A 14777-nucleotide genomic window follows, 5' to 3' on the forward strand; every position below is an offset into this window, starting at 1 on the left:
CGTCTTCGTACGAACTAACGACGAAAAATCTACACTACGCTAAACCTGGAGTTCGGATGATAAAAAGTCACAAGAGATGATAGATGTTTTCGCAGATCTAAGCCATTTTGCAAGCATTTCTTGTTGTATACGACTAGTACTAGGTATCTCACGAACCACTCATAATATCAAACGGGAAACGGATGAAAGTTCGTCAGCAGACGAGCGATACACCCACTCGCCTTTGACAACATCAGTGAAAACAGTTCACGAAAGTATTATAGATCAATCAAATAAGATTCGCAACATGTGCTAAACAAATCCGAAGTCCGCACTTTGAAACGAAGATATAGTTCGCGATGTATCACATGAACGAAATGACGCTAAACATGAAAAAATTATAGCTAGATGCACAAGATATTTAATAATTTATGGGGTTTTGCACTGTTAAGCAAGACTTGTCAGCACGATGGAAATGTACAGTGCACACAGCGTAACTTTTCAACACGGACTGAACGAGGTATTCAATCACTGTTCTACCTAGACCAGTTTAGAAGGATGACGTCGGATGCCCTCCGTTGACATGTCCAGACCTACTATGATTGCCGAACTACAGACGTTTTTGGTGATAGAAGTGTTTACAGAATCCTATTTCACTCATTTCATGAGACTGACAAAACACCAAGCTTAAATGAACAAAATATTTCTCTCGTTACTTCTTGAAATCTACGACGTCGGAGCTGCCAGACGACTCACATTTGAACGTTACGTCGCGTCAGCGCTGCGTCAGTTTTTCGCGCGCTGTCTTCGCGGTTCGGCGATGATTCAATGAGTCTGCAACGTCCACGGCAAAAAAGTACGAAGGCGGGGAGAAACTGGCTACATCAGGGACTACAGCAGCTTTCCGAACTTCCTGACAACTCTAGGAAACACCAGTGACAGAGAGTTCCTCGCTTCCCAACAAAGCACCAGTGAACTACTTTAGATTGTAAATAAGGTTCCACAAAGTTAACGAAGTACCACAGTACCTTCAGTGTGACTACGTGTCGACGCGTTATTCAGCGTTCCTATTTTCATTGGACGGGAACAACGAATTTCACGCCATAGCAGAGAAGTTTCGCGAAGAGCAAATGCTTTTGCTGTATTCGTAACTAAATCCTATGTAACAGAAATTATGTTCCTTGTTGTCGACGCCAATTTGATCCATCAGACATGTAACCTACCGTCTCACCTCTCGACTTTGACAATTTGAACCACATTCTAAGTCAAAGTACTGTCGAATCGTAAAGATAGCTAGCGTGACGAACAACAGGCTAAACAGGGTTTTTCTCCGAACGAATACACATTTCCAAAACTTAATCCAATCTTTTTTCTCCTTCGCGACGTAGTTGTTTAGTCTACTATACGCAGATCGGTGCAATACCAGTTCCCAAGAGAAAGCAAGAACGTAATAAGTGACGAAAATGGTGTCGAATACCGCGAAAATTAAATGCTTCAACTCAACAATGATCCATAATCTTTCAGAAGACCAACAGAGGGAGGTTATTACAAGCACTAAGCTGCCAAGACAAAAATCGCCTACGATTAGCGAACCTTCATTGTTGACCACTACTGCAATCGTCTTTGGAAATGTAAGTCTAAACCCACAAAACGCGTTGTATTCCATTGGCTCGTTTCTATTGTAAACACACCACTACGAACACTGCCGTTTCGAGAAGCAATCACCTTCGCCTCAACAATACGCACCCGCAACAATCAAAAATCTGCCTTAGCAACTAAAATGATGGTGGATCCTGCGGTACATAAAATGTTAAACTTTTGGTGCCATTGACTTAACTCACCTGGGTGGCATCTGTGTACGGTGTGGAAGAGTCCTTGTTGACAAGCTGGGACCCGAACATAGGTAATCCACTCGACGTGGGACTGTTGGAGCGACTGGTATCGCTCTGCTGCTGGGGCACCATGGTGCTCGCAACAGGCAGCCGAAGTGGGCGCCTCTCAACACAAAACACTAGGGGCCAGAAAATGAGGCCTTCTCCTCGCCAGTTCCGAGGAGTCTGAATAATTTCCCCGATGATGGGTTACCTACGTGCTGGCAGTATTCAAACTCAAATTATTATAAAAAAAAAACAACAACTCCGGAGCTCTCGACTTCACGCGACACTTGGACTATGGAGCAATCACGCTAGCGGGGTTCGCCCGTCAAACTCCTGGCCACACGCACTCATCTATACCACCTTCCAACCTCTCCGTAGTCAGTATGCACTGTGACTGGCGCTCCCGCCGCGTGCAATTGTTGATATCTGGCTTGTAGCTTCGAAGCAGCCTGTGACGTAGGCAGCGAGCGCCCACCAATGGGAGCGCGGGAGGTGGAGTCTATCTGGCGCCGCGACGACGCGAGGCAGTATGAATAAAGCTCCGCAATTCGCTTCCCTTGTGGATTCTCCAAGTTTAACCATTAATAGGAGAAAGATATATGCGTCCAATTAACACTAAATTTGATCATTTGTAACTCTTTTGGATCTAGTGTAACCTGACACTCCGTAATTGTATTTTATATGAATCAAAAGAATTTTAAAACTTGCATTTCCGGCGAAAAACGCGTTACTTCGCTTTATAAAGGCGACTAATATCTTAAAATAATCTTGCACGATAAAAAAAATCCACTCTAAGATGGCATTAGTCACATCAGTACAAGTTCAGCGCGCTGCGGACAGATCCTCACTCGGCGACGGCCACAGCTGAACTGCGGCTTTATTCCACACGGCGGCGATACCCGTAGCGGCGCCGAGTCTCCGCTGCTCACTAGCTAGGTGGCAGCACCATACAAGCGTTTGAAGTTCCACTAGAGGCTATGAGCGTGAAAGAGAAGAACTGCAGTACGGGGCGAGCCGCCAGCGAGTGAGGAGTGGCTGCGCTTGCTCAGGGGAAATTTGCTTTCTTCTAGTTTCGCGGGAATCTTTCTGCGGTACACAATATTTTTGCTTTACTCATAAACATTTCTGGGACACTGTAAACGCCTGTTTGCGAGATAGAATGTTTTCAAAGTGTGTTTGTAATGAGTATTGAGTAAATTAGCTTATTAGTCGGTGTTAATTTCTTCGTGAGAGACTGAAGCAGATAATAATGTTATTAACGCGATCTTATATGAAGAAAAATAAACTGCAGTAGCTCCGCCCTTTTTGTCCAGGAAAATATGCCAGCGTTCTAGTAAACACTCACAAAATAACCCGGTGCCTTAGTAAGAGCGTCTGACACGCGATTTAAGATTTTGATCACGCAAGCGACATTACTTCTTGGAGGTAAGAAAATCATTTCTACAGGTTCGCCCCGTTAATAGCATGGGGAGAGTGGCAAATATTAAGTTCAGGCAGCGTGTGAAGATATGCTCTTTGCTTAGATTTATACGTAAACGCTTATTCGTTTTTGCCCTCGTTCTCTCAAAATGTTCCACAATGACATTTCACGTGAACTTCCGTTTCGGCGACGCTAGGAGTATACAATTTGCTGTAATCCGAACTGTTCACAGGCGCTCTGCTGGTCTGTGATGGCAGCTGACAGTAATATATGTCACTACAGGAGTCCAGTAGTAAAAATTATTACTTCAGTGTGAGAGTACAGACGTTCTCTCTTGAGCTGTCCAACAGAATAAATACTTATTTCGAAGGCAAAGGCACATTGGCCCCGATAAATAACGCCTTATAAAGAAGTGTACTTTTTTTGTCAGTTGCGTTGATTACGTAACCAGAATAAACGATCAGCTACCTTCACTACTCAATTTTACGTCTTGCCCCATGCGTGAAATTTAGGTGGTTCACTCTCGCCAGGAATTTCTTACATAGACTTGGAATACACGAGAAAACTCACAATTACACACTTCCTTTTTAGCCAAGTTAGATTTTGCTTCAGTTGAAATAAAGTTCATATATTTTTCATAACAGAAAGTTCAGTCAAACTGTCTCCCCAGAAAAGGTTTACAAGTAAATTTTGCTCCAGAAGGATTTGGAAAAAAATTGACGATAGAGTACTTGGCGCAGGAAACTACGATAAGCATTGTGAGAGCTTTTGGAACCATAGCAAAACAGACAATTTCATACCTTTTTACTAACAGCGGATGAACACATTTCATTTTATTAACAACATACAGCTTTACTTGCACAGTGGGTTGATAAAAATCACACGCTGTGGATCAAAACGCCCTGTCTGCGTAAATCCCCTTTAAAAAAAAATAAAATAAAATAAACTACAGTAGTGAAACATTTTGTACGACCAGTATAAAGTTATTCACGTGTAACAATATTATGATGTGTTCAAGATCTTGTAACAAAGCTGTTATCATTCAGTTGGATGCACTTCCGCCACCAAGACGTTGATAAATTGTTATTGGTGCCGAGCTTCAAGATAATTTACGTCTGATATTGTACAACGTATGTTTCATACCGAACAGCAATCCAGGAAACAAAAAAATCACCCACATTTCTCGGTAGTACATACGAATAGTGAATTACAGAAACTCATCCGGAAGATTAAAAATAAAGTCTTGAAAACACGTGAAGGGAAAAAAATTATAAAACCTATATGTAGCAGTTTTAGCGTAATATAAAACTATGTTTTCATTCACAGTTAGATATTCGGAACATGTTCAAAATTTGGTTCATGATCTGAGGTTATTAAGGCGTTCTGTATACTTTCTTCATCATCTCCAACACTTATTCACGCCAATACGTTTTCTTTTAAGTCACTTCAAAACGTCGTTGTAGGGTAACCCATGCATTTCGGACAGATTTACTGTATTGCGCATACCACAACCACTGCTAGTCACTAAGCTACCTCATGTGTTACCCTATAACGTGGTTTTCAAGTGACTTAAAAGAAAACGTATTGGCGCACATGCACTCAGTCTCCTTTCTCAAAATGAGTCTGTATTCATAGTTATCCCAAACCACCTGATTGTGTTAATTATCTTTCATTAGGATGATCATTATTAGTAATTCCATTACAAGTGCCTGAAAAAGCTGCTAACAACGTGAATAACGAATTTGTCTTCCCACTGCAAGGCTGCAAATTCGTCTACGATCAACAACTATCTTATTCCAATCCGTGTATCAAAAGGCCTACATCGTTCTCAGCGAAGTTGTGTAAGTTTTCACAACCGAAGTTTTTGCGTAACTTCATCCATGATAGCAAACGTCCACAACAGAACACAATTATATTGCTCCAGCTACGTCAAGCTTATTATGAAAATAAATAAATAATTCCAAGTGAAAACCGTTGCCACTTGTAGCTGCTACAGGATACATCGTTCGTCCACTTTTACGTATCATGCATAAGACTGGTAGGATGCAGATGTCTGGAAGTGTCCTCCGTGCACTTGGTTCAAACCTAGACGCAGAAATATTCACAGGAATCAGTTTAGTTTCTTATGTAGTTCTTGACTGTTATCTATCAAATGACGTAAGCGTCTTCAAGAGCGGGGGAGGGGGGGGGTGGCTTGGTGGGAGGGGGGGGGGGCAGATGCCACTACCCCACCTGGAATATGGTGTACAGAGTATTTTGTTTATCACAGAATTCTCACACGCTTCTACAAGTGATTTCCCGTGATTGCTCTAAGCCTCTTGTTCAGACAGCTGGAAATAATACGTATTTATATTAAAAAAAGGCAATATTAGAGGTTTTGCCTTCCCCGTCCTGCTCCACTTTTGGATAAATTTCTGTGGACGTCCGTGCCGAAGGTGATTTAGTTTTAATTTTATGCAATGTGTAAAGAAAATCGGATCCCTGATTCTATGCAACTTCCGACTCTTAACTCATACATCCCCTCTTTGAATTTTTTGACTTTTACGTTTACAGTACGAAGAAGCTATGACCATGTATCTGTAATTCTAACGTTGAACATTCTGCGTTTGTGCGGCAGATTATTCCGCTGCTGAGAAACCTTGCACAGTAGACTGCATAAGGTAGTGGCAAGCGCAACAGATAATATGTGTGTGTCATACTGAAGGTGTTGGTTTTGCGCTTGTTTCTGTGATACTTCTTTTCATTACATGTTTCTCGTGGGTTGCAAATCATTCCTCAGTAACTGCTTGTAATTAGTTCTATACTCGTACAGGGAAACGGCGGGAGACCGCCTTGAGTTTAGTCTCTGGATACATGCTATAGTGTACTCATTAAGTTTGTGCCTATCTAGAAACACGGAGGACAACCGGTGATACTCGAAATACGTCAGCCGAATGACATTATTTCCATATACAGAGTTGGGGGTGAAGCTGACTCCTGCACGTGGTGCCCCTGCATAGGTACTGGACTAGATTCTCCAGTACTGAACTGAACGTCAGCATTCCAAAAGCATTGCATTATAGGTTTCACTATGAATGGAAACCAAAGGTCTTTATCAAGACCTCACCTTGTGATTGTATCAATTAACATAGAAGGATTGTCTGTTGCCAAAGAAGAACTCCTGCAACATATTGCCAAGGAACCTAGGTGTGATATTTTATGTATACAAGAAACCCATCGAGATGACACCATGAGAAGACCAAAAATCCTTGGGATGAAACTGGCAGTTGAGCGACCCCATAGACAATATGGCAGTGCTATCTTTGTGAGGAACGATATAGCTGTTCTCTCTACCTCACTTACAGAATTCAACAATATTGAAATACTGTCTGTAGAACTGAATGGTTGTATTGTGTCGTCAATTTACAAACCCCCAGGAACAGATTTCCAATTTTCACCTACAGACAACTACTCCAATCAACAAGCTCACTTTATTGTTGGAGATTTCAATAGTCATAGCAGTGTTTGGGGTTATGTTGAGGACGACAGTAATGGTGAAGCAGTTTTGACTTGGGCTGAAACCAACCATCTTAATCTTGTCCATGATAATAAACTCCCACCATCTTTTAACAGTGGGCGTTGGAAACGTGGGTATAACCCCGACTTAATTTTTGTTAGCGAGAACATAGCTCACCAATGCAGAAAAACTGTTCTAAATCCGATACCAAATACTCAACACCGCCCCATAGGCTGCCAAGTGTTTGCAGCCATTACTCCTAGAATCACATCATTCCGAAGGCGATACAATTTCAAGAAAGCAGACTGGCAGAAGTTTGCTGATCTCCTTGACTCAGAAGTTTCACGCATAGAACCCTCAGTTTCCAACTATGATGAGTTTGTAGAAGCCGTGAAAAGATGCTCAAGACTCTCAACTCCCAGAGGCTGTCGAGTTAACTACATACCTGGCTTGACAGAAGAATCCGTGAAGCATCTACATAACTATATCCAACTTTTCAATGATAATCCTTACAGCATTGAAACTCTAACTGCTGGCCAAAATTTATCCTCAGCCTTAGCCAAATCCAAAAAAGAACGATGGATAGAGTTACTCGAGAACCTTGATATGTCTAAAAGCAGTCAGAAAGCCTGGCAGTTGCTGCGACGCCTGAACAACGACCCTGTCCACAACCATGGCCATGCAAACATTGCACCAGATCAAATTGCTCATCATCTAATTCAGAATGGCAGGGTCAATTGCTCTAAAGATAGAACAAAACTCAAAAGAGAACCTGAACGTGAAAACAACCACCTATCCAATGACTTCACCTTACAAGAACTTAGAACCGCAATTCAGAAATGCAAAAATGGTAAAGCGCCTGGTCTAGACGACCTAATGATTGAGCAAATTAAACATTTTGGTCCCATCACGGAAAGATGGCTTCTACAATTCTATAATGGTTGCCTGAAGCGGAAACAGATCCCTGCCATCTGGAGGAAAACTAAAGTTATTCCCTTACTAAAACCTGGAAAGGGTGCAGCTGATCCCAAGAACTACCGACCGATTTCGCTCCTTTGCCATTTGTATAAAATCTATGAAAGAATGTTACTAAATAGACTCACTCCCATTGTTGAAAAACAACTCATACCTCAACAAGCAGGTTTCCGACCTGGAAAGAATTGTACAGCACAAGTCCTTAATCTGACTGAACATATTGAAGAGGGATATGAAAAAGGATACATTTCCGGGGCTGTCTTCGTGGATCTCACAGCAGCATATGACACCATTCAACATCGACAATTATTGCACAAAGTCTACTACATCACTAGAGACATTAATTTCACCAGAACTGTGCAGACACTTTTGGAAAACCGGCGATTCTATGTGGAGTTCCAAGGAAGAAGGAGTAGATGGAGAAGTCAAAGGAATGGCTTGCCTCAGGGTAGTGTCCTTTCCCCCATATTGTTCAACATATTTACAAATGACCAGCCTCAACCCTCTCTTACAAAGAGTTTCATCTATGCAGATGATCTTGCCTTAGTCACACAAGCCAGAGATTTTGACACAGTAGAAAACCAGCTTACTGTTGCTCTCAAGGACCTATCTGAGTACTACAGAGTCAATAACTTAAGACCGAACCCTACTAAAACTCAAGTTTGTGCTTTCCACCTACGCAATCGAGAGGCCTACAGAAAACTTACAGTGTGTTGGGAAGATCAAGAGCTTGAACATTGTTTCTACCCCAAATATCTGGGTGTCACCTTAGATCGAACGTTGACCTACAGAAAACACTGCACTAACACTAAGCAGAAAGTTGCTGCTCGTAACAACATCCTGCGGAAGCTCACTGGCAGCGTTTGGGGTGCAGATCCCAAACTACTAAGAACATCAGCCTTGGCCTTGTGCTATTCCGCAGCTGAATACGCATGTCCTGTATGGTACAAGTCATCTCATGCAAAGCAGGTTGATGTGGCACTGAACGAAACCTGCAGGACAGTAACGGGATGCCTCAAAGCCACACCTATTGATAAACTCCATAAACTAGCAGGTATTGCTCCTCCAGACATAAGGCGTGAAGTCGCAGCCAAACTTGAGAGACATAAAGCAGATCATAACACCGATCACCTGCTACATGGATACCAGCCACCAATTAGTAGACTCAAATCTAGGAGGAGCTTTATGAGAACTACTACACCCCTCACCGGTCGGACTGGAGCAGCCAGACTATCTCAGTGGACAGCAAAATCTGACAGCAATGATTGGATGACTCCTTCTGAGACCCTTCCTCCTGGTGGAAATCAAGTCTGGACAGTGTGGAAGTCTCTAAATCGGCTCAGGAGTGGCGTCGGACGAACTAAGGACAACCTGTTTAAATGGGGCTTCATGAAGGAATCTTCCACCTTGTGTGACTGCGGAGAAGAACAGACAACCAAACATTTAATTAACTGTCCTAGATGTCCTGTATCATGTTCCACACAAGAGCTTGTTGATGTTTCAGACAATGCTGCTGCCGTTGCACAATTTTGGGCTAATACCGTTTAGTTTGTTCTTTTATGATTTGACCTGATTTGTTATATTGTATATATTGTAAATATTGTTGTAATGTTTTTGACTCGAAATAAAAATATACAGAGTTGCCCGCGCTACAGCTGGATTGAGCAATGACTTAAAAGTAATGTAGTTACTTTCGTTCAGACTTAGAAAAGGAGGCCTGCTGAGTAATATGTTCTGTGTTGGAGTTATCCGCGCAGTACTGGGCGACACGTTGATGAAGCTGACTGTGCATTATCACCTTAAGTCACGCTCCACTGGAACATGTCGTGTCCTTGTATTGCTTCATTTATTTATATAGTCGCACTTGCATATATAACCACAAGCACGAAAAAAGTTCCATTAGTCTCCACGAAAATTGGTTATCGCCGTGCACGAACCGTAATTTTGTTTACAAAAGGCAATTGAAGGAAGCAGAAAGTGGGTAACTAGACACAGAAATACGAATACGTTTCTTCATTTCTTATATTTGCTGTCGTACCTAAACAATAATAATACATAGTTTCTGCCCGTACGTTGTGTTTCAGAAACATATTCTCTTCTGCAGCTTATCAACATAAATATCAAGGTACTCTGTCAACACGCGGCTATCGTAATTCCTAAGAAATAAAACTTATGACGTGTTTCACGTACTTTACTATCTTCTCACTGTGGAATTACGGAACTATATATCAGTCTGAAATAATCCACATTTGCATTATATACTTTGCCAGCATTGCGATTAGGATTCCTGTTTATACACCCTCGACACTAAGATTTGACTGTGGAAAAAACAGGAGCAGAAAATAAGCAAATATATTTGTTTAATTACCTCGAAGATTGATGTCTTTTTCCACTAACACCAGAGCTTGCCGAGTTAGTGATTAATTCCTTTGTATTTAAGAAGGTAATTACCACTGCAGCAGCTCACTTGACAGATAACAGTAAAATACGTAATTTCGTCACATCGCCTGCCAGCCTAAAGATGGGAACAGGTATTTTGTTAAGTGTGATCTGCCACAGCTGCCGTTATTGGCGAGATATGGACGTAAGAACGGCAACGACCACTACATGGAATGACGCAAACAAGTAAAGCGGTCTTCAACCCGAAACATGGTGTGAATACCGCCATGCCGTATTAGTTATGGTACAAGTGGAAGTGCTATGTCCACATCTTGCCCTAGCGTTCCTTGAACTGACCAACAAAATACGAGTGTGCCAAGTACCAGACCAGCTGGTCTGGATTGAAGAGTTCGTAGGAAACAAAAAACAGGATATCGTTCTTACTGCGGACAAATTTTCGCACATAAAAGTTACGTTGGGTGTGATTCGAAGGGAAGGGAGACTTATAGGAGTATAACTGTATATATGACCAAGTGGGTGAGGCTGTTCGCTGATGTTACTGTTGCATGTAGAGACTTTGCAGCGCTAGAAATAGTATCAAAATTCAAAAAGAGAGAGAGGGGATTTGCAGTCGACCATCAACAACGCAACTGCGAACGATTGCGCATATACAGGCGTAAATATCCATTGTTGTGTGATTACACGATTACAGAACAATCCGTGGAAGCAGCCAAATTCCTTAAGTATTTGCATGTGGACAGAACGATGCAAATCGGAAGACCCCCATAAAACGAATTGTAGGAAAGGCGGATGTCAGATTAAGTGGAAGAAGCCTCAAGAAGTGTAATCCATGAAGGAGGTAGCTTAGACCGATGCATATTTCTCAACAGACTGGCAGTTTCTTTTTTTTTTTTTCCTGCGTCATCTGTCTTCTGACTGGTTTGATGCAGCAGGCCGCTGATACCTCTCTTGTACCAATCTCGTCTACGTTCTCAGTAATTTGTTGAATGAACGAATTTCCGTATTCCGTTACAGTTGTTATCCTCTGTAGCTCCCTTTAGATCCACGGAAGTTCTTCCCTGATAGCTTAACACATACCGTATCATCCTGCCTCTTCCTCTTATCAGTGTTCGCCATACGCCCGTTTCTTCGCCAATTCTGGGCAGAACCTCTTTATTTCACATCTCATCAGTCCAACTGATTTTTCAGCACCCTTCTCAAACGCTTCGATTCTCTTCTTTTCTGATTTATCCACACTCCATGACTCACTACCATACAATGCTGTGCTCAATGTACTTTCTCAGTTTTCCTCAAATTACGGCCTATATTTGATATTGGTAGACTTCTTTTGGCAAAGAATTCCCTCTTTGCGTGTACTGGTTTACTTATGTGCCCTTCTTGCCTAGTACGTCACGGATTTTGCTTCCAAGACAGTAGAATTCTTTAACTTTGTATACTTCGTGGTCACCATTTAAAGACAGGTTTATCGTTAGTTTCCTTTCTACTACTGCAAATTAGTCTTACGTCGGCGTACTCTCTGCCCTTACTTGCATCGTCACCACGGAGGATTACTGAAGGAAGTAGGGAAGACCCTAAGAAGAGCAACGCGTTTCAACTCAGGTCAGATTTATTAGCGCTAAGGCGTCACGGACACGCTCATTCATCTCGAGTGGCAGACTCCACAGAAGAGGCTGTATGCATCACGGCTGGTACTGTTAAAACTCTGAGAGCGTACATTCATAGAAGGGTCACCCAGTATATTCCTTCCACGCATATCTAACGGAAGGGTCTTGAAGGTAAAATGAAAGACAACTGAACTCTTATGGATACTTGCCAATAGTTATTCATTCGTCACCACTGGAACAGGAGAAAGGGGAGGGGGGAGGGGGGGGGGAGAGCGGGACACAAAACATCCTCCACCGCAAACCACAAGTTATTCACATACACCATTATTCACGTGCACAAATCATTGCCAGAGATGAATAAAGCAATGACTGACAGGAAAGGCCAAATATTTACCGAACCACGGACCTCTGACACGAGGCCACCGAGCCGGCCGGAGTGGCCGTGCGGTTCTAGGGGCTACAATCTAGAACCGAGCGACCGCTACGGTCGCAGGTTCGAATCTTGCCTCGGGCATGTATGTGTGTGATGTCCTTAGGTTAGTTAGGTTTAATTAGTTCTAAGTCCTAGGCGGATCATGACCTCAGAAGTTAAGTCGCATAGTGCTCAGAGCCATTTGAACCCACCGAACATTCGGATCAAGACCAGGGCAGTGAATTCCGTAGAGGTCTTCATTCCATGATGTACGCTGAATAACGAATACTACGGACTCTACTAGCTAGCATTAAAAGCCCCATCTTGGGGAATGGGGAGGACAGGCAGTTATTGGCGTCACAAATGCCACAGAACTGAGCACAACTACTAGAAGCGATTACAAAATTTTCCATGCAGCGCTCTGGTTTCATAAGACAGCCACTGCCACTGGCAAAGTGTGTTGCGTTGTTCGCTGTGTGACCACTAGGCGGGTCCGAGGCGGTGTTCTGGGAAGCGTGCTGTGTACGTACACGCCATCTGATAGCGACACGTGCTCTGGTAACTTCCAGTACGCAACGCTGCCGTTACAGCTTCAGGACATACGTAAAGGCAATTCTCGTCTTGGATGTATGTTCGATCGCGCGGACCACTGCCGAAGCCGAAAATATTGCCCTAACTGCTGGAACAAACACGACGTGGCAGAATCCGCGTCTACGTGTTACTCCGCAAGCCATTGTATAATGCGCGGTAGAGGGTACCTCGCACCAGCATTTTCTGTGTTATTCCGTATACTATTTGGCCAGTTAGAAACACCTCTGTGCGCGCTCTATAGTTTCTGTTCTCTTATTCACGTGATCCCACCGCGAGATACAGTACGGAACCAAGAAAGTTCTCTCAATCTAGCGAACAGGATTCATCCGAGACTTCAAAAACGCTCTTGCTTTATTCGCAGAGACAGCAGACGCAGATGAATCCGTAAATTCCGTCTTCTTCTTTGAAATTATGATGGTAAACAAATAAGTAAAGAAGTCATCAACATTGTTTTTAAGAACCAAGTGGTTTACTAGGTATGGTCCTGTTGGATATGGTATGCTACTGCCTTCCCCCGGCCTTTGAACTGACGTATCCAAACAGTTATAGGAGGATCTATAGTGCTCCATGGATACCGAATCACTGTGCAGCTCTGCAGTTTTGTCATCAACCAGAGATGAAAGATGTGATTAGTGACAGTGACACCTTTGCATTCGGTATCTAGCACTGTGCCACCGAGTAGCAGCGATGAAAAAGAGCGAAAGATCATCTATAACGTACACAAAAAAACAGACTGCAGAGATTTTTATTCAAATTCTCTGAGGATATATGGCACACTTCCGTGTGGACTGAAATTTTACTGGTCGTGCGGTAGCGTTCTCGCTTCCCACACCCGGGTTCCCGGGTTCGATTCCCGGCGGGGTCAGGGATTTTCTCTGCCTCGTGATGGCTGGGTGTTGTGTGCTGTCCTTAGGTTAGTTAGGTTTAAGCAGTTCTAAGTTCTAGGGGACTGATGACCATAGATGTTAAGTCCCATAGTGCTCAGAACCTGAAATTTTACTGTTGTATTAGGGCGTGTCTGTTAGCCAAACTCTGGTGTAATATTTATGCGCTCTTCCAGCAAGTCTGCCTCCATTCGCCTTATCTCTCAAGTGTTGTAAGTACTTCACATAGCCTGTTAGTATTATCGCTCAGTACTTTCATTATGTGACATTCTCCTAACGTTCGGTAATAGAGGCATACCATAGGAATCTGTTATAAGCATTACACTGAGGTGGCTGAAGTCAAGGGACAGCGATATGAACGTATACAGGTGGTGGTAGTACCATTACCTATACAAGGATAAAAGGGCAGTGCATTGGCGGAGGAGTCATTTGTGCTCAGGTGATTCAAGTGAAAAGGTTTCGGTCGTGATTATAGCTGCACGACGGCAATTAAAGACTTTGAACACGGAATGGTGGTTGGAGCAAGGCGTTTGGGACATTCCAGGTTGGAAATCGTCAGGGAATATTCCGAGATCCACAGTGTGTCTAAAATACCTAATTCCAGGCATTATCTCTCACCACGGTCAATGCAGTGGCCGACAATCTTCACTTTACGACCGAAAGCAGCAGGGTTTCAGCAGAGTTGTCAGTGCTAACAGACAAGCAACAAGCGTGAAGCAACCACAGAAGGAAATCTGGGGTGACACCAGACTACAGACGCGAGTGCCTTCGCTAACATCACAACATTGCTTGCAACGTCCCTTCTGGGCTCTTTAGCATATCGGTTGTAGCCTAGAAGACTGGAAAACCGTGGACTGGTCAGATGAATCCCTATTTCGGTGGATAAGAGTTGATGGTAGTGTTCGAATTTGGCGCAGACCCAGTGAAGCCATGGACCGAAGTGGTTAACAAGACACTGTGCAAGTTGGTGGTGGCTCCATAATGGCGTGGGGTGTGTTTGTATGGAATGGACCGGGTCCTCTGGATGTTCGGCTGTTTAGTGACCATTTGCAGCCATTCATCGACTTCATGTTCTGTAACAATGATGTTTTTATTCTTCTGGACCGAAGTGGTTAACAAGGCACTGTGCAAGTTGGTGG

The 14777-nt window shown here is 43.1% G+C and overlaps 1 protein-coding gene across 1 annotated transcript in view; it reads right to left on the reverse strand.

Annotated features, from left to right (window-relative positions):
* LOC126262321 (transcription factor Sox-11-A-like) overlaps positions 1 to 2402 on the reverse strand; it is a 72355-nt gene extending 69953 nt beyond the window's left edge. Inside the window, exon 1 of the mRNA XM_049958874.1 lies at positions 1821 to 2402. Within this exon, the coding sequence (XP_049814831.1) occupies positions 1821 to 1943 (123 nt within the window). The 5' untranslated portion in view covers positions 1944 to 2402. The remainder of the gene's footprint in view (positions 1 to 1820) is intronic.
* Between the last annotated feature and the right edge of the window lie 12375 nt (positions 2403 to 14777).

The sequence above is a fragment of the Schistocerca nitens genome, chromosome 6, assembly GCF_023898315.1.
Source record: "Schistocerca nitens isolate TAMUIC-IGC-003100 chromosome 6, iqSchNite1.1, whole genome shotgun sequence".
NCBI lineage: Eukaryota > Metazoa > Arthropoda > Insecta > Orthoptera > Acrididae > Schistocerca > Schistocerca nitens.